Genomic DNA, 22,921 nt, shown 5'->3' with positions numbered 1-22,921 from the left:
CAGTTAGAAATCAAGGCAGAGTTATATAAGTTTTTTTTAAACTGAAGGGTGTACATTGACAGTTTACATAATCCGGATCTCAGCAGCATCCTGGTAGATCATGTGACCCCTTGCAAGATCAAGAAAGAATGTTATCTTTTAAGGAGTTGTCTTACTAATGCTGGGAGGATGTTGTTGTTTATGGCTGAGCAGGTATTCCTGCCCAAGTCGGGGGGTGGGGGTGGGGGGACGTTGGTCCATGCATGATCCGGATACACAGTGTGCAGTGTGGGGAAAGGGGAGGCCGAAGGACAGAGAAGATTTTTTATGTCTAAATTTTTCTTGTCTTGCTATAAAACATGAATTTCATTTCACAAAATGAAAAGAGAGAAAAGATGGAAGAGTTCAAAGTTGGTTGCATCTTTTACAAATTGTTTTAGGATCAGGTGAGCCAGCTCTCTGGCTCAGAGGTTAAAGCGTCTGCCTGGAATGCGGGAGACCTGGGTTCGATCCCTGGGTCGGGAAGATCCCCTGGAGAAGGAAATGGCAACCCACTCCAGTACTCTTGCTTGGAGAATCACATGGAGGGAGGAGCCTAGTGGGCTGCAGACCATGGGGTCGCAGAGAGTCGGACACGGACACGACTGAGCCACTTCACTTTCACTTTCACATTGACCTGAAGCCATTTCAGTTCAGTCACTCAGTCGTGTCCGACTCTTTGCGACCCCATGAATCGCAGCACACCAGGCCTCCCTGTCCATCACCAACTTCCAGAGTTCACTCAAACTCATGTCCATCGAGTCGGTGATGCCATCCAGCCATCTCATCCTCTGTCGTCCCCTTCTCCTCCTGCCCCCAATCCCTCCCAGCATCAGGGTCTTTTCCAATGAGTCAATTCTTCGCATGAGGTGGCCAAAGTATTGGAGCTTCAGCTTTAGCATCAGTTCTTCTGATGAACACCCAGGACTGATTTCCTTCAGAATGGACTGGTTGGATCTCCTTGCAGTCCAAGGGACTCTCAGGAGTCTTTTCCAACTCCATAGTTCAAAAGCATCAAGTCTTTGGCACTCAGCTTTCTTCACAGTCCAACTTCCACATCCATACATGACCACTTGAAAAACCACACAGCCTTGACTAGACGGACCTTAGTCGGCAAAGTAATGTCTCTGCTTTTGAATATGCTATCTAGGTTGGTCATAACTTTCCTTCCAAGGAGTAAGAGTCTTTTAATTTCCTGGCTGCAATCACCATCTGCAGTGATTTTGGAGCCAAAAAAAATAAAGTCTGACACTGTTTTCACTGTTTCCCCATCTATTTCCCATGAAGTGATGGGACCAGATGCCATGATCTTAGTTTTCTGAATGTTGAGCCTTAAGCCAACTTGTTCACTCTCGTCTTTCACTTTCATCAAGAGGCTTTTTAGTTCCTCTTCACTTTCTGCCATAAGCGTGGTGTCATCTGCATATCTGAGGTTATTGATATTTCTCCTGGCAATCTTGATTCCAGCTTGTGCTTCTTCGAGCCCAGCATTTCTCGTAATGTACTCTGTATGGAAGTTAAATAAGCAGGGTGACAATATACAGCCTTGATGTACTCCTTTTCCTATTTGGAACCAGTCTGTTGTTCCATGTCCAGTTCTAACTGTTGCTTCCTGACCTGCATACAGGTTTCTCAAGAGGCAGATCAGGTGGTCTGGTATTCCCTTCTCTTTCAGAATTTTCCACAGTTTATTGTGATCCATATAGTCAAAGGCTTTGGCATAGTCAATAAAGCAAAAATAGATATTTTTCTGGAACTCCCGTGCTTTTTTGATGATCCAGCGGATGTTGGCAATTTGATCTCTGGTTCCTCTGCCTTTTCTAAAACCAGCTTGAACATCTGGAAGTTCACAGTTCATGTATTGCTGAAGCATGGCATGGAGAATTTTGAGCATTACTTTACTTGCGTGTGAGATGAGTGCATTTGTGCAGTAGTTTGAGCATTCTTTGGCATTGCCTTTCTTTGGGGTTGAAATGCCGTTTAGTCAGAGGATAAACTTAACCCTCAGAACCCCTTATGGTATTAAGTCTTTGTAAATATATTAGTTCCTGGAGGACTAAGTGGCAACCCACTCCAGTATGTTTGCCTGGACAATTCCATGGACAGAAGAGTCTGGTGGGCTACAGTCCAGAGGTTGCAAAGAGTCAGACAATACTTGAGCATACACACAACTATATTAGACATGTCTAATCATGAATAACCTTCCTTCATCTAGAAAAGATAAAGCAAAAGATGTCTTCTCATTCCTTCAGTCAACAAAAATTGCTATCTCCTATGCTCACAGACCCCACAGTTGGAGGAAAGATAGGCAATAATGACATAAGCACCGGAATGAACGTGAAATCACAAAAGGGAGATAAGGAGCTATAGGAATGCGCTCAGGGATTCGGAGCTAGTCAGGGAGGTAGCGGAATGTTTGCCTGAGGGTTTGGGTCCATTTCTGTAGGAGAGGCTAATTTCATAGCAGAGTGGTGTGTTCTGAGAAAAGTAACCTTTGTACCATTGTGGTTATACCTTATGTACCCTCCCTGGGGCACTGTTTGAGTAAGAGATCCTTGTCTAAGAACAAGGATGCCAGAGTGAGAGTAGGATGGGGGTAGCGGAGGTGGGGTTACTGCTCTGGAAGTTTCAGAGTACTTTGTGGCTTAAATCCCACAAAGGATTCCTCAAAGAGAAACGGAGAAGACCAGGAGTTCAGAGATTTCAGGATGTCAGATGGAGGAGGCCAGGATCATAGCCCAGTCAGAGACTCTCCTTATGGGCCAGGAAGGAGCCCAAAGAATTTGGGGAGCCAGAAGGAATTTTCTAATAACTGTAGTCATCTGTATGGAGGAAGAAAGCTTCCCATCCGCTAAGTACCCAAGCCAATCTCAGGGCCCATCCATGTGCCATGACAAAGAGAGGGTTACCAGGTCCAGTGGACCATCAGTGGAGGCAGCATCTCACCTCCCACTTAGCAGTTAGATTCTGTGTGACTGAGGAATGGCACAGGGGAAGGCCCTAGCAATTGTGGGTGAAAGGAGGTCAGTGCCAGAGGAAAGGACAGCCATTGGTCATCTTCTGCTTCTCTGCTTCAAGCAGCAAGAGAGGAAATAGCAAGCAGGAAACAGCAAGAGAACCTGAAGAAATCACCCATCAGACTACAGCCTACCAAGTGTACTTGGGAATTACTCTTCCAGCTTACGCTAGGCATGGTGGATGGGTCCTGTCCTTTGGCCAACGCTGGTTGATTTGTAAGGGCCACTGGAGCACTGTGTTGAGAAGGATTCTCGGAGTCTGGGAACCATAAGGAAAAGTATGCCTTCATCCTAGTGTAATTATGAGGAAGAAATGGGATGATATATGTAAAAACGCTTTATAAATTGCAAAAGTGCTATCCAAATAATAACTAATAATCGTAGCTATGATTTTTAGTGCTTCCTAAATACCAAACACCGCCAAGAGCTTTACTTCTCACAATAACCTTTACAATAGATGCTGTTAATATCTCGCATTTTACAGTCGAGGAGCTGCAGCTTGGAAAAACAATGTAATATGCCTAAGGTCGCACAGCTAGTAAATGTAGAACCGTGACACAGGCCTCCGTGTTTCTGACTCCAAAGCAAGTTCTTTTATAGACTGTTTTGCTGTCTTTAAAATGTAGGAGATGATGATGATTAATGTTACTATTAATAGAACAGCTATTCTATTACTGGGAAAGATTGAGGGCAGGCACTAGAAGGGGGCGACAGAGGATGAGATGATTGGATGGCATCATTGAAACAATGTACATGAATCTGAGCAAACTCTGGGAGATGGAGGACAGGGAAACCTGGCTGCTGCAGTCCATGGGGTCGCAAAGAGTTGGATACAACTTAGCGACTAAACAACATTGTTTTACTTGGGGACTCAGCCCTAATTCCCCGGCTAACGGGAATGTGTTTGCAGCCATTTTTCAATCCCTGGAAGGGTTAGAACTTGCCTTCTGTTCAGTTTACCAATTTTGCCTTCCTTTCTCCTCACCCATCTCCATCCACTCTGCAGAGCAATGTAATAATGACCCCCTCTTATGCTCTACTCACCGAGCCTCTAAAAAGAGCAGTTTTTAAAGGGCTGACTGTGGTTGTTCAAGACCCCTGGTGAACAGGGTGCAGAAAGATGATTCACTTGTGTGCATTGTGCTTTCCTGAGAGCCGACCATCCTCCCTGCATCTTTTCAAGCTCAAGGATGCGGGAAGCAGCAGGCCAGTTTGTAGTAGGAACTATTAGCTGCGATAATGACATACATGGGGTGATTGGCAGTTTGCACAACACTTTTCATGTCATTTTTCCTTTCCAAGCCTCAGTTTTGCCATCTACAAAGTGGATGTAATGACAATAATAATACAGTAAAGTCTCATCTTTCGAAAGGGTTCAGTTCAGTCACTCAGTTGTGTCCGACTCTTTGCGACCCCATAGACTGCAGCATGCCAGGCCTCCCTGTCCATTACCAACTCCTGGAGCTTGCTCAGACTCATGTCCATGGAGTCGGTGATGCCATCCAACCATCTTATTCCCTGTTGTCCCCTTCTCCTCCAGCCTTCAATCTTTCCCAGCATCATGGTCTTTCCCAATAAGTCAGTTCTTCACATCAGATGGCCAAAGTATTGGAGCTTCAACCTCAGCACCAGTCCTTCCAATGAATATTCAGGACTGATTTCCTTTAGGATAGACTGGTTTGATCTCCTTGCAGCCCAAGGGACTCTCAAGAGTCTTCTCTAACACCACAGTTCAAAAGCATCAATTCTTTGGTGCTTTGCTTTCTTTGTGGTCCAATTCTCATATCCATACATGACTACTGGAAAAACCATAGCTTTGACTAGATGGACCTTTGTTGGTAATGTCTCTGCTTTTTAATATGCTGTCTAGGTTTATCATTGTTTTTCTTCCAAGGAGCAAGTGTCTTTTAATTTCATGGCTGCAGTCACCATCTGCAGTGATTTTGGAGCCCCCCAAAATATTCTGTCACCGTTTCCATTGTTTCCCCATCTATTTGCCATGAAGTGATGGGACCAGATGCCATGATCTTAATTTTTTGAATGTTGAGTTTTAAGTCAGAAAAGGGTTAGGTTTTAATAAACTCATCACTTAAGGTGGAATTAACATAAAATCAGAATCACCCTTGACAATTGTCTGTAGCATGTAAAGACAAACCACCTCTTAAAAGCCCAATTTAGGCAATTTCTCTTACAGTTTTAAAACCGATGACTTTTTCTCTGATTGAAGTCATCTTGGTGCCTTCTGAGGTAATGAAAATTCTTATCTCCCCAGAGTAGGTTCGCTCAGCACCACTGTGCTCACAGTATCAGAGGCCAGAGAGAACTGGACCCCAGGGGACACCATCCAGGGAATAGGCTTGTTGAGGAGGGGGTCAGGAAGATGGTCAGCCTACCCAGTTTGGATTTCTTTCTTTCTTTGGGACCACATGTCACTGAATTCCGAGGCTTTAAGTTTTATATACATATATTGTATCATATATATATATGTGTGTGTGTGTGTAATATATATATGATACAATATATATATGATACAGTTCCATTAGGTCTAATTTTCTGACTTGCTGTCTATGAACAGGATTAAAACTTGAAAATAACATGTGATGAAGCAGACACCAGGCTAGGTGAGGGGAGATCTGGACTCAAGACCCCAGCTCAGCCCTACCTATATTCATGGTATCGTGGGCCTATGGACCTTCAAGGTGAACTCATCACCCAAGTGTCCACGTCTTTAGGCTACATTTCTTTACTATAGACTTGTAGGACCTTCATGACTCTTAAAAAAAAAAAAAAAAATGTCCATCCCTGCTTATACCTTCCTGCCTAAGCTGGCAGCATCTCTGCCTATACCAGTGTGATGACAGTCTCCTCCCTGGGTGCCACCCTCCGCCTTGGCTGCTAGAGGGCTCTCCAAATGCACCGTGATCTTGCCGCCTCCTTCTGTAAAATACTTAATTTCCAAATGCTTCTGGGGAAGACAGAATCCTCCTTCCTGCCCACCTCTCATCCCCACCAGGCTTCCACTCTTTCTCTGTGCAACACATCCCCTGCTCTTCTTTTAGTCCCTCCTGTGTTTCATATTTGCCCGGCCACAGGGTCTCTGCACATCCATTGTCTGAAAAGCTCTGTTCTCTTCTCTCTGCTGAGTTAATCCTGCTTATACTCCATTCGTTTCCTCAGGGAAGCCTTTCCTGACTTTGCAGTCTGGATAAGACCTTCCTTATCTGATCTGAAAGAAATGGACTCTCTTTGCACCATATACCCTTCTTTTCTGCACAGGCCACTGTAGCTATTTAAATTTTTTTGTGGTTGTGGATTAAAGTCTGTATTCCCTGCGGCCCTACACACTACTGTAAGTTCTATGAGAGCAGGGCCCTTATCTGTCTTGCTCACAAATGTATTCTTTATATATAGTACAGAGCCTGGCATGTGCTTATATTCATCAAACATTTAAGTAAATGGATGGGTGGATGGGTGAGAGACCCAAACGAATATTATCCAATTATCAGTGTTGTTGTTTGTTTTCCCAGCGATTAACCCTTTGAAAACTTCCTCTGAAGACTATGATACAAGTTGCAATTTTTCTTTTAGAATGAAAGAGAAAAGTTACTGAAGGTTCCATGTGCCCTTTACATAATAGATATTATGAAGTATCTTGGCTCTTTTCTCTCTGCTATTTAAAAAGTCTTTTAATGAGCTTTCACACCCTCCATAGCAAATGACCTTTTCTAGAGCCATCAGTACAAAACAAAAGGGTGAATTAGATGGGTGGAATGCTTCTGCCTTTGGGAGTACAGGATCAGCCTTTTAAACACCATGGTTCCTGTTTGTGAATGACCTTGCCCTCTTAGGGAATGGGGCCTCATCCAGATTTCAGATTCTGACATCCTGGCGTTATGACCACAGGGTTTTGGGGGCCAGGAAAAATTGACAGACCCGATTACTGGGTGGAACAGCAGGATCGCCTGACGTGGCCAACTTGAACTCGTGGTTGCTGGGTTATAGTGTCTCCATCCATTCATAAACAGCACCCTTTAGGGGTGATTGCTTTCTCATACTTCCTGGTCCTGGTTGTAGTGAAAGGTAGATTTTCTCAGAGCAGCAGCTACTAGGTAAGGGCTAGGGCTAGGTCAGCTCATTTCAGTCTGTCTTGTGGAATGTCCAAGAGTGGTCCTCAGCCTACAGTGAGGGTACATTTCCTCTGAAAACAAAATCATCTTTCTCTGTGCATTCCTTCCAGGTAGAGAGGGATTCTGAGATTAACAGGTGGATAGGTAGTAGCATATTTTATTATTCTTCCTTGTTCAAAGATCTTTTGTGGCTCCCATCTGCCAAACAGCTCAAATGTAAGGCCCTCAGGTCCTGGTCCAGACTAACCCTAACCTGACTCTCTTTTTTCCTGACTCTCATATCATTCCCACCAGCCAAATCAGGGTCCTTGCCATTAAGGAAACAGACCCCTTGCTTTCTAACCTCTATCTCTGCACATCCTTCCCTTCCAGCTGGACTCTGTCCTCCCACTGCTACCAGTCAGAATCTTACCCATCCTATTAGGCAACTTTCAATTTTTGCAGGAATTTTTCCCTGATGGTCTTAGATAGAATTTAACTTTTGGCTCTTGTAAATACCTATAGAATTCATCTGTACAACTTCGAGGGCACTCACATGACAGGGTTGTGTGCTTTTTTCTTTCTTATATTCATCCTATTTGTTGAGGTGAAGAATGATTCTATTTCTCTTTATTTCCCCTGAACTGATGTCACAATTCTTTGGACATCAGTTCAGTTCAGTTGCTCAGTTGTGTCTCTTTGCAACCCCATGAATCACAGCACATCAGGCCTCCCTATCCATCACCAACTCCTGGAGTTCACTCAAACTCACGTCCATCGAGTCAGTGATGCCATCCAGCCATCTCATCCTCTGTCGTCCCCTTTTCCTCCTGCCTGCAATCCCTCCCAGCATCAAGGTCTTTTCAAATGAGTCAGCTCTTTGCATGAGGTGGCCAAAGTACTGGAGCTTCAGCTTTAGCATCATTCCCTCCAAAGAACATCCAGGGCTGGTCTCCCTTAGGATGGACTGGTTGGATCTCCTTGCAGTCAAAGGGATTCTCAAGAGTCTTCTCCAACACCACAGTTCAAAAGCATCAATTCTTCAGCGCTCAGCTTTCATCACAGTCCAACTCTCACATCCATACATGACCACTGGAAAAACCATAGCCTTGACTAGATGGACCTTTCTTGGCAGAGTAATGTCTCTGCTTTTCAATATGCTGTCTAGATTTGTCATAACTTTTCTTCCAGGGAGTAAGCATCTTTTAATTTCATGACTGCAGTCACCATCTGCAGTGATTTTGGAGCCAAAAAAAATAAAGTCTGACACTGTTTCCACTGTTTCCCCATCTATTTCCCATGAAGTGATGGGACCAGATGCCATGATCTTAGTTTTCTGAATGTTGAGCCTTAAGCCAACTTTTTCACTCTCTAATTTCACTTTCATCAAGAGGCTTTTTAGTTCCTCTTCACTTTCTGCCATAAGGGTGGTGTCATCTGCATATCTGAGGTTATTGATATTTCTCCCAGCAATCTTGATTCCAGCTTGTGCTTCTTCCAGTCCAGCGTTTCTCATGATGTACTCTGCATATAAGTTAAATAAGTAGGTCCTTAATTCTTTGGTGGAGTCATCCTCTTTTATGAGATGAATGAAGAAATAAAAACAGTTGACCTTATGTCCTCAAGACTCATGAAGAAAGTACATTTATCCAGTTATCCAAACTCCCTTGCTTAGAATCACTTTATGCTTTTGGATAAATGAAGTCCTACCTGGCCCTCTTTGAAGGATAACCTTGAAAGCATCCTTGAAGAGAATGCTCTGCTGTGTGTGTGTGTGTGTGTGTGTGTGTGTGTGTGTGTGTGTAAAGGTTATTAGAATAATCTACTTAGCAGATAAACAAATGTTTGGAATTATATAGAGTCGTTTAAGCCTCAAAGCAAAATTGTTTCGGCGCCTTTGTAGGGTTATTTGAGCAGGAGGTTGCAAGCGGGGAAACTCTCCTAAAATTTGCAGCAGAATCTAATCCATTGTAGTCCTCAGACCCTGGATGAAGCAGATGCCCTACTCAGTTTTCCTTTCAGCATTGCTGTTTTTGAGCACACAACTCTTTTTCCATTGTTTTGAAGACACCAACCAGCTGGGCCAGAGACATGAGCATCCTCTCTGAGCAGAAGTTGCCAAGTCTGCAGGGTCAGGATTAGAGTATGTGCTTTAACAGACCTTTCTCCCTGGGCAGGATACACTTGGCTCACTTCACCACCTTTCTTCCCACCCTCCAAAGGATGCCAGGCACACTAAGTAGTGATTAAACAAAAGATTAAAATTCCATTTGTGTGTGTGTGTATGTGTGGCTGTTTGAACATTAATCGATTCTTTCAGTGGAATGTTAAGTAAAAGCACGCAACTACCAGAAGCAGTTATTTAGAGCAGCCAGTCAAAATCCAGTTCCAATTTATTGTTTAATGTGATTTCCACAATCATTCTGCCAGCCTCCTCCACACACTCTCCCTCACCGTCCTTGCCCTCTGCTCCCTCCCAGCCCTTCTGCTTCCTGTAGTAAAAGGACATCTAGAAATAGCGGGGAAGGAAAATAGCAGAAGATGGTTGCTAAAGGAAAATAATCATAGCTTTTATAGACAAACCTGTGAGTCCGTAGAATTAAAATTGCCTCTGGACTGAAATCCAGACTATCTTTTTTGCGTAACATTAAGTGATGGCATTTCATAAGAATCGCTCTCTTTTAAGAAACACTGTTAGCGTTTTTTCTGGTTGCGAAAGGTCTGTGGCATTTGTTTCTGTTGTAGAATGCCGCTATTAACTAAGAACTTTCTTCTTTCCTCAAGAACAGTGAGTTTCCACATGGGCACATGACCTCCTGTTAATGAGGAAATTCTCTAAATCCTGTTATCAGCAGTAGCCAGTTGAATTGGCTCAGGTGTTCAATAGGTTTTCTCTGCAGGGCTCCCAGTTTTATTATTAGATTCCCATCCCTGTCCTTTCTCCCCCATACGTGGCCATCACATACACCAGATCATAAACTTTCTCCAGAAATAACCTATTAAAAGTTGCACTCCTTTACCGAGGGGGCCTAACTTTATGCCAGATACTGAGCTTGATGTGTTGTGTGGATGGGCTCAGTTCATTCTTTCAACAACCTGCACATTATTCTGATAGTTTTCCCTATTAACCAATCCAGGAAACTGGGGTCCATCTGCCCAGGGAGTAAATCCTAGGTTTTTCCAACTCTGGAGTCAGAATGCTCTGAGTCATCAACTAGACTTCCTGCCCCATTGATGAGCAATCGCTCATGCGCTCATACACCTGATACTTACTGAGGGCCTAGGTATTGACCTAGGAAAACACAGTGACAAATCAAAACAGACATGCCCCTGCCTTCAGGGAGCTCACAGTCTAACCCATGGGGAGAACAGCCAGATCTGGTTTGATCTTTGGGGCTGGCAAACTATGGGGTTTGGGGCAACTCTGTTCTACTCTTTTAGCCTCAGGTTTCATAACTGTGAGTGAGACAGCTGGATTTTGGCAAGTGGTTTTCCACCTTTACTGTGAATTACATGGAGATGTGTTTAAAGATCCATTGCTTCCTGGCCTCCTATGCTCAGATACTTTGATTTCATAGGTTCAGGGTGGGGTACGGGAAATTTTATATATAATGAAGGCTCAGGTCTCCAAAGAACCATCCTTTGAGAGCAACTGATCTGGCTCTAAGCCCATTAGCACCTGCATGGGATCTGTGTTGTTACACCTGTGTTCACAGTGCTTACCACAGTGTCTGGCACAAATATTTAGCAATATTTGGAATGATCTATCTGTGGGGTTTCTATGGGTGGATGTCAGAGACTTCTGATCACAATTTTCATTAAGGTTTCTGGATAAGATTCTAAGGGCCTCCTGGGCTCTGAATACTCAGTGGTTTTAGGATTGAAACCAACTCCTTCTTTGACAAAAGCTTAGACCTATTATGGGAAATCTTTTTAACATGTATATTAAAAAAATAAAAGTGAGGGGGGTGCTTCCCTGGTAGCTCAGCTGGTAAAGAATCAGCCTGCAATGCAGGACACCCTGGTTCAATTCCTGGGTTGGGAAGATCTGCTGGAGAAGGGATAGGCTACCCACCCCAGAATTCTTGGGCTTCCCTGGTAGCTCAGCTGGTAAAGAATCCACCTGCAATGCAGGAAACCAGGGTTTGATCCCTGGGTTGGGAAGATCCCCTGGAGAAGCGAAAGGCTACTCACTCCAGTATTGTGGCCTGGAGAATTCCATGGACTTTATATGCCATGGAGTCTTCAAAGAGTCGGACACGGCTGAGCAACTTTCACTTTCACTTTTCTTTCACTTTCATAGTAAAATTTGAGTTCTGTATCAAGATGATTTGATCAGATGTCAATTTATAGTAGAGCCTTAAAATCCGAAGCCTACCCACGTTCTATGTGTAAATTCTGAACATGCTTCCAATACACAGTTTGTGATTTTTCTTGGTTCACTTGAAAGTACTTTTTGGGCAGGTAGTGGTATCTTTATTTTCCAGGTAGGAAAGTGAAACTTGTCCAAGACCACACTGTAAGCTCTCTCCACTAAAATCCAGTGTGGGAATCAAAGAACATGGCTTTTATCCTCTGGCTTACTTATGTGCCCTTGGTTGGGTAGTTTGGTCCCTTTGGACCTCAGTTTTCCCACCTATAAGATAGAAAAAAGGTGGACTTACTGTTTCTGAGAGGCTTCATAGCTTGGATACTTGAGAACCTCCTTGTAACTACATGTTTAACTTGCCAAAGTCCCTATGTTGGCAAACTCTAAAGTCCTCTTAGTTTAGGGAAGAAGTAAGTAAAAACTAATGCTTCCCTGGTGACTCATCCAGCAAAAAATCCACCTATAATTCAGGAGTCCCAGGTTCAATCCCTGAGTCTGGACGATCCCCTGGAGAAGTGAATGGCAACCACTCCAGTATTCTTGCCTGGAGAATTCCATGGACAGAAGAGCCTGGCAGGCTACAGTCCATGGGGTTGCAAAGAGTTAGACATGACTAAGTGACTGTCACTTATCATCTAAGAACTGAGACCACCTAAAAAAGGCCATCTCTGGAGATCATTCCAGAGGGGCATGCATCATTAAGGCAAAGGCAGTGAGGTGGTGGAAGCTGTTAAGCATGAAACTCCCAGAATTTTGGAACCCTTATTCTGTACCCTGTCAGTTCTGCAGTTCACTGTTCATTCTGAGAATGAGATTCAGGGGAGTTGATCTCTGTGCAGTCACAGCTGTGAGATTCAGCCCGTACCCCCTTCCTAGGAACACAAGAAGACGTCCACAAACAGATAGAGGAGACAGTGTCCTTTCCAGGATCTTAGGCTCCTGAAATGTCTTTGCAAAGGTCACCTCACCCTTGCTACTCAAAATGTTTTTCGGGGATCAGCAGCATCACCCAGGAGCTTGTTAGAAATGCAGAGTCTCAGGCCCAGCCCAGACCTCATGTATCAGAATCCATGTTTAACAAGATACTCATGTGATTATACTGCACAGGAAAATCTGAGGAGCGCTAGCCCTAACTCCAATACTTTGGCCACCTGATGTGAAAAACTAACTCATTGGAAAAGACCCTGATACTGAGAAAGATTGAAGGCAGAAGAAGGGGACAACAGAGGATGAGATGGCTGGATGGCATCATCGAACTCTATGGACATGAGTTTGAATGAGCTTCGGGAGTTGGTGATGGACAGGGAGGCCTGGCGTGCTGCCGTCCTTGGGGTCACAAAGAGTCGGACACGACTGAGCAACTGGACTGAACTGAGCCCTAACTCTGTGTTCGACTCCCCTCCTTCACATCCTGATGAACAAGCAGGCACCCTGTTCCTGGCCTCCCCTAACATCTTATTCCAAGTGGGCCTGTTTCATCTTAAGACCAGCCCACCTTTTGGAATTCCCTCTGTGTTTTCGGCTAACCCCTCAGGCAATCAATAACTTCTGCCCTTGGCTCTCACACTAGCCTGAGGGCCTCATAGAACAAGATAAACTCTCCCGGGTTTCCCATGGCTTCTCATCTCCAAGGTCTCATAGAACACAGTTTCTTATCTTCCTCATGCATATCTGTATGTGGCAGCCCACTGCAAACTCACTGCAGCCAGGAAAATAACACAAATGAGAGATGAGAGCCAGGTCACATCACAGTCTTTGTGACCCCATGAACGGTAGCCCACCCACCAGGCTCCTGTGTCCATGGAATTTTCTAGGCAAGAATACTGAAGTGGGTTGCCATTTTCTCCAGAGGATCTTCCCGACCCAGAGATGATACTCACGTCTCCTACTTTGGCAAGCAAATTCTTTACCACTGAGCCCCCCTGGGAAGCCCTATTTTCCCCCACCCCCAACACTGGCAGTTAAAAAAAAAATCCTCAAAAACCACCAGATTGTGTTTGTCAGTGACCACGTCTAAGTTTTTTTTGTGACTTTCGATGATGAATATCTGCTCAACTAGTATATAATCACCCAGGTATGGTTTGACCAGCACAGACCAGGCAGGCTTATGACATCCTGAATTCTAGACTAGTAGTTCTCAAATGGGAGCGTGCATCAGAATCTCTTTGAGGACTTGTTAAAACCCAAGTCTCTGGGCCCCACACCCAGTTTCTGCTGCTGCTTCCTGGAGGAGGCTCATTTCTGATGAGTTCCCAACTGCTGTGAGTGCTGCTGGTTCACACTGTAAGAACCGCTTTAGATTGGTTCCTCCCATTAAGACAGCCTGGGTTTGCAGACCCTCTTTAGTTCCACCAGTGACCTAACATAGTCAATGAAGTTCTCAGTCTTTGGGTAGCAGAAGAGGGAAAAGGAATTGGGAGGGAGGGCTGGAGGAAAGATTGCTAACCAACCCTTGACTGACCAATCCTGACATCTAGAGGTAGAGTGCTTAACTTGGGCATATCCCTGTTCCATTCCAAGACTTAGTTTCCCTGTTTGTGAAATAAGGCAGTGGCCCCAGATCAGTTTTTGAGTTGATGTGTTTGCTTGTGTGGAGATTTGATGGTCAGTTTGTTTTTAGCAGAGGACCTTTAGAAATGAAATCTCACAGAGAACCCCGGTATAGAAACAGACAGATGCATTGCTGGTCTGGCTGAAGTGCAGGGGTCAAGCTCTTACTGTCAGTCTCTACCTTCTCAAGGCAGCACCAAGGTATCTCCTGCAGAAATGTGGCTCAATACAGTTGAAACCCCCGAAGGAACTTCCCACTCAGCTCCTGTGATTTCTAAGACCCTGAGAGCTGTTTGCAGGCATGTGACCTTTGTTTTTGCAGTTTTCTTTCCCTCTCTGACCATGACATGCGGCATGTCCACTTTCAGAATTTTCTTCCTGCAAGTCAGAGAGGTCTTCAGGAGAGGGAATGCCAAGGATTATCATCATTAGAGCTGTTGTAGGGATATTGAGCCCTTGTGGAAAATGTGCTAATGCGAGGATCAGCCAGAGACTTAATAAACAGGCATGAGGATGATTTCATTCCAGTGGCTTCTTGTTAGTGCTAATGTTCCAGCACACCATGCGTTCAGGGCCTTCGTAGGTAATTATACAGGAAATAGGACTAGTGGATCCTGCATGCCACAGTGGCATGAGCAGGTCTGCGGGTTTTTTTAAGGGCAAGGTCATGGGGAAAGCTGTTCTCATCTAGGTGAACATAGAAGATACAAACAGCAGTGTGGAGCAGTGTCACCTTGGAAAGACTCTTACTGAGCCCTGGGGCCTGACTCTTGGCGTGGGAAAGCATCTGGCACCTTTTGATGACCCCAGATGCTGGAATGCAGCCTCTGGGAAACTGCTTCCTTAACAGGCCCACCAGGACAGACTCCCCTCCTGGAACACATAATAAATGTCTTCAACTCCAGCCTCTGGGGGCTGCTCTTCTGTGTATTCCTGTTTTCTTTCAGTCGTCTGAGCACTTGTTCAGACCTTCCACATACATCTGCCAGCTGCTCCCCGTTTCTGGGTCCAGGCCTTCTTTGGGACTGCAGAGATGACCGTGACCCAGCTCTTCCTCCTGTGCTCCTTGAGCCCAGCCCACTCTGCCATGCTCCACCCGCCCAGGGTGTGCGCTCTGCCTGCCTCTCATTTCAGCTTATCTGAAGTCCAGCCCAAAGGCCCCAGTGTCCGTGAACCCTTCCCCAGTTCTCCCAGGTGGAAGTGAAGTCCTCTAGCTCTTTTTCAGAACCTCTCACCCCAGGTTCATTTCCTCTGCCTCATCCAGTGCAGAGCCACTAGGCAGCTGTGGCTGTTAAGCACTTGGAAGGAGGCTGAACTGAGATGCCCACAAGTGTGACATACACACTGGATTTTGAAGACTCAGTACACACACAAAAAGGAACATAGACTTAACCTCAACATTTGCTTCCACTGCCTGTTGAAATGATCTTACTTTAGATCACTGGTCCCCAACCTTTTTGGCACCAGGGACCAATTCTGTGGAAGACAGTTTTGCCACAGTTTTGGCAACCCCTGCTTTCGATGGCGTATATGGAGCTAAATGAAATACATTATCAAAACTCACTTCACCTGGTTTAAAAAAAGTAGAGTTACATATGTGGCTCATCTTGGTAGCTTACATTCTATTTCTGTTAGACAGCGTCATACCTACCGCATTCTCTCTTCTGTAAAAGGAGTATCTGTCCATCTGCCTTCTCTCCCACGGGTTTGTAAGTTCCAGGAGGGTGAGCACTGTGTGTCATCTTTCTGAACTATGCACACCTGGCTGGCACAAGTGGGCAGGAGTAACCGAGTTCTGAGGGAATTAATAAATGAACCACCGGTGGCAGACATTCATCCCTTAGGCCATGTACTTGCTGGGTCTCTTTGTTATTAAACTTATTTTCCCTTTTCTTCTTTTTCATAGTTTTTGTCTTTTTTTAAGGGCTCACACAATCAACCAAAGAAGAGCTTTTTCTTTGGAGATAGGCAGAAACTGAAGGACTGGCACGACAAAGAAGCCATCAAGAGGGATGCTCAGCGTGTAGGTACGAAGGGCAGGGCGTCCACGGGAGGGTCCCCTGGAGAGTGCTTGCACGCGTGTGTGTGTGTGTTTTATGGGGGCATCTAGACCTCCTGTTGACTCCCTGTCCATTTGCCATTATCCCTTCCCCTGGTTCCCAGGCCCAGCCCTCTCCCTTCCTTCACCTATTAGCTGACCCCTTTCTCCATTCACATCATCAGATCCACTGCTTTCAGGCCCTGAAACCTCTATGGTGATAGAAAATGTCTCCCTCCTGGAAGATTCGTTACCACTAAAATGAAGAGCAGTAAGAATAAGAACCCACGTTTACTGAACACCAACAGCAAAAAGGCCCACGATCCACACTTTGCACATTTTCTTGATGAAACCCCTAACCAACCTTTGTAGCTCATTTGATGAGAAGGAACCTGGAACTCAGAGAGGTGGGGTAATTTACCTGCAGACATTCAGTGAGATAGAGGCAAGCTTGAGACTTAAACCCAGGTCTGGAGGGCTGACTTGATCTCTCCCCAAGATCACAGGCACAAGGTTGACTGAAACTAGTGGGCTTCTGCTGAAGCTTTCTTCATCTGGTTAGCCTTTAGAACAGCTCCTGTTCCACTGCAGAGCTGGAATGGGTGAGATATACAGAAATCATGTGGAGAGTCGTCTCCAAAGGGCCTATCTAGGAGCCAGGAGAGCAGCTCTGACGCCACCTACCAGCCATCTGACCCTCAGATAAATTCCAGACTCCTGGAGCCTTGGTTTCGCCTCTGTCCTCAGGGCTCATGCTTCCACTTTGATAACCAAAGGGTAAATGTTGTGAAGGTGACAGATAAAGTATAGCTTTACAATACTGGAAAGAAATAGAAGGGATTTGTATTTTATTCATTTTTATATCAGAGGCACCCCAGCACCATTGATTTTCTTTTTGAAAATGTTACACTGTGACAAAACCAGATTACAAGAAGCTCTGAACAGAGCTGACATAGTAACTGGTGGTCAGGGAAATCCAAAGACACATCTGCCAGTGATTTAGAATGAAGGGTTGGAATGCTGCTTAGTTTAGGAAAGGAAACATTTGGAAAGAGCTAATTTCCCAGGCATGTATACCAGAATTATTAGAACATTGGGCTAACTAGCCAGAAAAGAGTAAGCAGTGGTGACATTATTAAGAATAACAGTAACCAGTCCAGGTTGAACACTCACTGTGTGCCAGGCATCTTGCCCTGCTGCTGCTGCTAAGTCACTTCAGTCGTGTCCGACTCTGTGTGACCCCATAGACGGCAGCCCACCAGGCTCCCCTGTCCCTGGGATTCTCCAGGGAAGAACATTGGAGTGGGTTGCCATTTCCTTTTCCAATACAGGAAAGTGAAAAGTAAAAGTGAAGTCCCTCAGTCGTTTCTGACCCTCAGAGACCCCATGGACTGCAGCCTTTTAGGCTCCTCCGTCCATGGGATTTTCCAGACAAGAGTATTGGAGTGGGTTGCCATTGCCTTCTCTGTCTTCCCCTGCATTCCCCCCTTAATCATCACACTGAACCTTTTCATCCCAGTGAACACTAAGGGAAAAACCCAAGACACAGAAAAGCTGAAGGCTCTCCCAAGATGATAGCCAGGAGCAGCAGGGCTGGGCTTCAAACTCCACTCAGTGCAGCTCCAGAGCCTGAACTCGGAATCATTCTCCTGCACTGCCCCCTCCACCAGAGCTTCCCTCCCCGCCCAAACAGATGCTTCTGCTCTTCTTTGTCTGCATGCAGCATTTGTGTCCCTTGTGTGATCATGCTGGGCACTGGCCAGCAGTGTCTTATCCCAGAGCCATACAAGTTACAGGCAGCAGAGTCCTCTCCATCGTCGGGCTGGATCAGAGAAGGCACTGCCACAGGCTCCACCTCTCTACTTGCACCTTCTCATCATGCTGATGTTGACATCATTTATTTTGCAAAGTAAACGGGATGTTGCTCAGGCCTTGGGCTCCAGAAGATGAGATGATTTTCAGTTAGCTGATTCTATTACCATTTCTTCCACACTGTTGCCAATGGCAGGTGCTTGGTCTATTATTGCAGGGGTTAGGGGACATCAGCACATACCATCTGCACCCCGGAAACCCAGAGAGTAATTTCCTGGAGCATCAGGGACTCTTTCCCCAGATGGCTTGTACAGAGAAAGGAAAGCTGGCACTGGACCCACCCAGATCCCCAACTAAGAGCCACACTTTCAGGCCTAGGCAAGGCAGATCATCATTAGTTTGCTGGCTTTAAAAAAAAAATCAAAGCATCTTTGATCATTTGTGGCAATTTTGATTTACATGTAAAGTTCAAGTCGCCTGGAGAGGAATCACAGTATTTCCTCACATGGTTAATAGGGTTTATCTTTACTGAAAATTCTTGGGTGTGCAGCCTCTCGTTTGACTTTCTCAGGATGGTGTGGGTACCAGACAGGAACAAACTACAGTTCTTAGAGCTAGTGTGACTGGCCCAAGGTGGGTCAGCTCCGAGGCAGGTGACCTGACCTCCAACCAGGTGGGCAGACTCCAGGGTAAGGGGTGTTTAGGGCTCCTGGCAGAGGGTGGGGGAAGCATGGGCATTGGAGCCCAGAGACTTAACTTTTATAACCTTTCTGAGTCCTGGTTTTTCTTTTTTATTGCATTATTTTACTTACTTATTATTTTTGGCTGCACTGGGTCTCTGCTGCCACACTGGACCCTCTCCAGCTGTGGCAAGTTGGGGCCACCTTCCAGCTGCAGTGTGGGGGCTTCTCGTTGCAGTGGCTTCTCTAGTGCCCTGGCTCTAGAGCACGCTGGCTTCAGCAGTGTGGCACGCAGGTCCGGTCACCCCATGGCATGTGGGATCCTCCTGGACCAGGGATCAAACCTGGGACCCTTGCACTGGCAGGCGGACTCCTTACCACTGGACCACCAGGGAAATCCCGAGTCCCGGCTTTTCTCTCTGTAGAATGAGGGCTCGCGTGTCTGCCTTGACAGCCTGTTGTGGAGGTCACAGGAGGACAGAGCTGCAGTGCATGACACAGCCGTGGCTGAGCCTCATTCCCTTCCCCTCTTTAGCCCTGCAGAATCTGGAGAAACACTCTGCATCAAGTGTAAAGTCTTGGTGATTTAAGCACGTTTTTCCTCTTCCCTTTCCCACTGCATTTAATTGGCAACCCTGATTTTGCTGTTTGCTCCTAGGAGATGGAGAACAAGGGAGGCCCTTCCCATTGACCTATGCTGAGCGAGTGGACCAGGCGTACCGAGAAAATGGATTTAACATTTACGTCAGCGATAAAATCTCCCTGAATCGCTCTCTCCCTGACATTCGGCACCCAAAGTGAGTGTAACTTTCTAATCTTCTGGGATCTAAGGATTTTTGCCCTTGACTCTCGTTGAGGATTAAAGAAACAGGTCCATAAAGCACTGCTGGAGGAGATTCCCTCTGTTATCCAGGGCCTTTGTGCACAGGTTCCTGTAACCAGATTCTCCTAGAATTTAGAGCTGGTGTGACCAAGGGACAGTATTGTCTCCCCTAAAGAGCTGGTCTCCTTCCTCTATTCATGCAGTGGAAACCAGGATCTCTGTATTTCCTCTTTGGACTCTGGCCCACATGGAAGTCCAGACATCACTTTGCAAGACAAGTGCAACAACAGTTTCAGCCCTCCCTCGCTCCACCTTCTGTGTGTGATGTTTTTATTTCTTTTTTTTTTAACTCTTTATTTCAGCTATCCTATGCACCTTTATGTCTGTGTCTCGGTTATAAGCTATCCCAAATCACTTTGAGAGCATACATGTCATCATGATTAAAAACATAACAGTGACTGCTAACTTTCTTTGAACACGTAGTACGTGTCCAAGCACTTGCGTCATGTCAGTTCCCTGCAATGTAGGCCCCGTGATGATGCCCATGTTTACAGATGAGGAAACTGAAGCTTAAAGGGGTACTGCAACTCATGTAGGGCCACACAGTGACTAAGAAGCTGAGTCAGTTCTTGAGCTCCAGTTCAACCAAAAATTCTACTCTGGATCTTAAGCCATCGTGCCTTTCACTTTTGAAAGGAGTATTGTGGTGGTCATGGTGACTTTCTAATAGAGCAGTATGTCTTAAAGTTGCTGTGCTTTAGAATCACGTGGAGGGCTATTAGTTGGAACACAAGATGTTGAGCCTCAACCCCATACTTCCTGATCCAGTGGATCTGGGTGGGAGCCCGAGACCTTCATTACTAGTAAGCTCCCATGTGGTGTTCATGGGGTCCACACCTTGGGGACCACTGCTAGCAGATTTCAGAATTACTTCCAAAACAAAAAGAGACAGACTTAGAGGATGAATTTACGGTTGCCAGGAGGGAAGGACAGGGAGAAGGGATAGTTAAGGAGTTTGGGATGGACTTGTACACGCTGCTCTATTTAAAATGGATAACCAATAAGGACCTACTCCATGGCGCAGGGAGTTCTGCTTAATGTTATGTGACGCCCTGGATGGGAGAGGAGTTTGGGGAGAATTGATACTTATGTATGTATGGCTGAGTCATTTCGCTGTTCACCTGAAACTATCACAACATTGTTAATCGGCTGTACCCGATTACAAAATTTAAAAAAAAAATTTTAATTTTTTTTTTCATGAAGGCTGTTAGGAGTAGCAGTGGAGCATAAACTATTTTGCTTGGGGACTACAAAATTAGAGGCCAGGGAAAGATAGTAACAGCTAACACTTATTAGATACTTACTGTATGCCAGGCATTGTTCTAAGGCAATGGTTCTCAAAGTGTGGTTGCCAGGCCAGCAGAGCTTGTTAGACATGCAAATTTCTGGATCCCAGCCCAGGTTTACTGAATCAAAAGCTCTGCGTAGGGGCTCAGCTATCAGTGTTTTAACAAGCCCTCTAGGGGATTCTGATGCAAAGCTCAAGTTTTATATATACATTCTTTTTTTAATATCCTTTTCATTGTGGTTTATCACAGGATATTTAATATAGTCCCCTGTGCTATATATTAGGACCTGTTGTTATCCATTCTAAATGTAATAGTCTTCATCTACCAACCCTAGAACCAACGGTACTTCAAGTACGTTAACTCAGCCAAACCTTCCCAAAACCCTGGGAGATAAGTACCTTTATTATCACCATTTTACACTTGAGGAATGAGGTCCAAAGAGTTAAATAGTTAGTATTGGATGACAGCTGGTAAAAGGTGGTGCCAGAACTTGCATGCAGAGAGTCTGACCTAGAATCTGAGTCATTAGGTCTTTCCACCTCTACGAGCTCCAATGGTAGAGTATAATAATAAAGAATCTTGGTAGTATGTTTGGCTACCTAAAAGTGCTTTTTGGCCCCTTACATCTTTCAGTCCCTGCAACATTACTTTAAGGTTGGCATTATTATTATCATCTCCACTGTATAGATGAGGAAAGCACACAACTAGGAATTTTCACAAAAAGTTGTGCTGCTTGCCCAGACCCGTAAGAGTTTGCAAGGATTTCTTACAGTGAGCGGAGGGAGTGAGGGGCCTTGCAGGGCTTGCCCGAGGGTTTGCAATTTGATTCATGGTCTTCACTATCAAGCCTGGGATTTTTTTCATGTAAGTCTGAAAATATAGTTCAGATATTTCGGATGTTGCTAGATTCAGAACTGTGACCTGACTCCGAGGGTCAAAAACTCAATTTATGTTTAGCCCCTTGCAGAGTTCAGTTTCTGCACTAATTTCATCTTTCTAAGTCTAGGAAGGTTCATATGGGAGCATTATACTCTCACCTCAGCCACTGCTCTGTGGTTCTGTAACTTTGGCTGTACCTGGGGTGGTTTTAAAAAATACAAAAACTGGTGCCCCAGCCCAACCACTGGAGTCTGAATTTCTGGAGGTATAGCCTGGCTCTCAGGATTTTCTAAAATCTCGGAATGTGATTCTCACATGTAGATAGGGTTGAGAACTGCTGGTGTGAAATAAGGAATATTTTTTTACAATGAGAGAGAAGTTTTCATCCACTCATTCATCTATTCATCTAGTAAATGGATATTCATGGTCTTCTGTGTACCAAGCCCTGTTCTTAATACCAGGAACACAATGCTAAATGAGGATGGCAGAAGCAGGTCGTTACACCACAGATGAGAACCAGTGATGGGGCGGGCATAGGGTGCTTTGGAACCCCAGAGGACACCCCCACCCTACACCAACCTTTGCAAGTCCTCATTGCAAGTAGAGAGCTAGGCAAGACAATGCACATTCTTTGACTTACGGGGTAAGTCTCTCAGCTGCTAGAGGGGAAGCCAGGGTGGGGATGTGCCCCTTGTCTCCCAGTGTAGTGCTATCTCCCAACAGCCACGAAAAAGAAAGGTCTTCCTACTCAAGGAGTCCCAGGACCCACAGAGAGGTTTGTGACTAGAATTCAGGAGGATCTATAAACTTGAGTGAAAACAACTTTGCATTTTTCTTTTCATGAACCTCTCACTGAAATCTAGTGCTCGCTTCAGTTATGAATGTAGGCAATGAAGCACCTATGATGTCGCCAAAAGAAATCATCTACTTTCCCATCGCTTTACAGATATCTTGAAATGTCACAGATACTCATCACTGCTTTGGGATGAAGGCAGATTTGAGAACTTCCACTTGATCTTGTCATCTCATGTGTTAGTAAAGAAGCACATTTATGACTGTATTTCAGATTTCTTTATTATTTTGATAACTGTATTTCAGCCTAACTGGTTTCCTTTACAAGCCCATTTATTTTATTTTATTCCTTGTAAACATTATTCTGAGAAGTGACCATGAGCTTCACCAGCCTGGCAGAGGGGTTCAGGATCTGAAAGGGACCCAGTTCTGGGTGGGTTTGATTTCTGCCTGAGGCTCCTCTTACCAGTCCACCCACCCAGCCAGAT

At 45.1% G+C, this 22,921-nt stretch overlaps 1 protein-coding gene across 1 annotated transcript in view; it reads left to right on the top strand.

Annotated features, from left to right (window-relative positions):
• GALNT10 (polypeptide N-acetylgalactosaminyltransferase 10) overlaps window positions 1-22,921 on the top strand; it is a 231,630-nt gene that overhangs the window by 87,747 nt on the left and 120,962 nt on the right. Inside the window, exons 2-3 of the mRNA XM_018050128.1 lie at window positions 15,985-16,087; window positions 19,249-19,387. Coding sequence (XP_017905617.1) covers window positions 15,985-16,087; window positions 19,249-19,387 — 242 coding nt within the window. The remainder of the gene's footprint in view (window positions 1-15,984; window positions 16,088-19,248; window positions 19,388-22,921) is intronic.

This window comes from Capra hircus, chromosome 7 (assembly GCF_001704415.2).
Source record: "Capra hircus breed San Clemente chromosome 7, ASM170441v1, whole genome shotgun sequence".
Classification (NCBI taxonomy): Eukaryota; Metazoa; Chordata; class Mammalia; order Artiodactyla; family Bovidae; genus Capra; species Capra hircus.
This window is presented reverse-complemented; position numbering and strand designations above follow the sequence as displayed.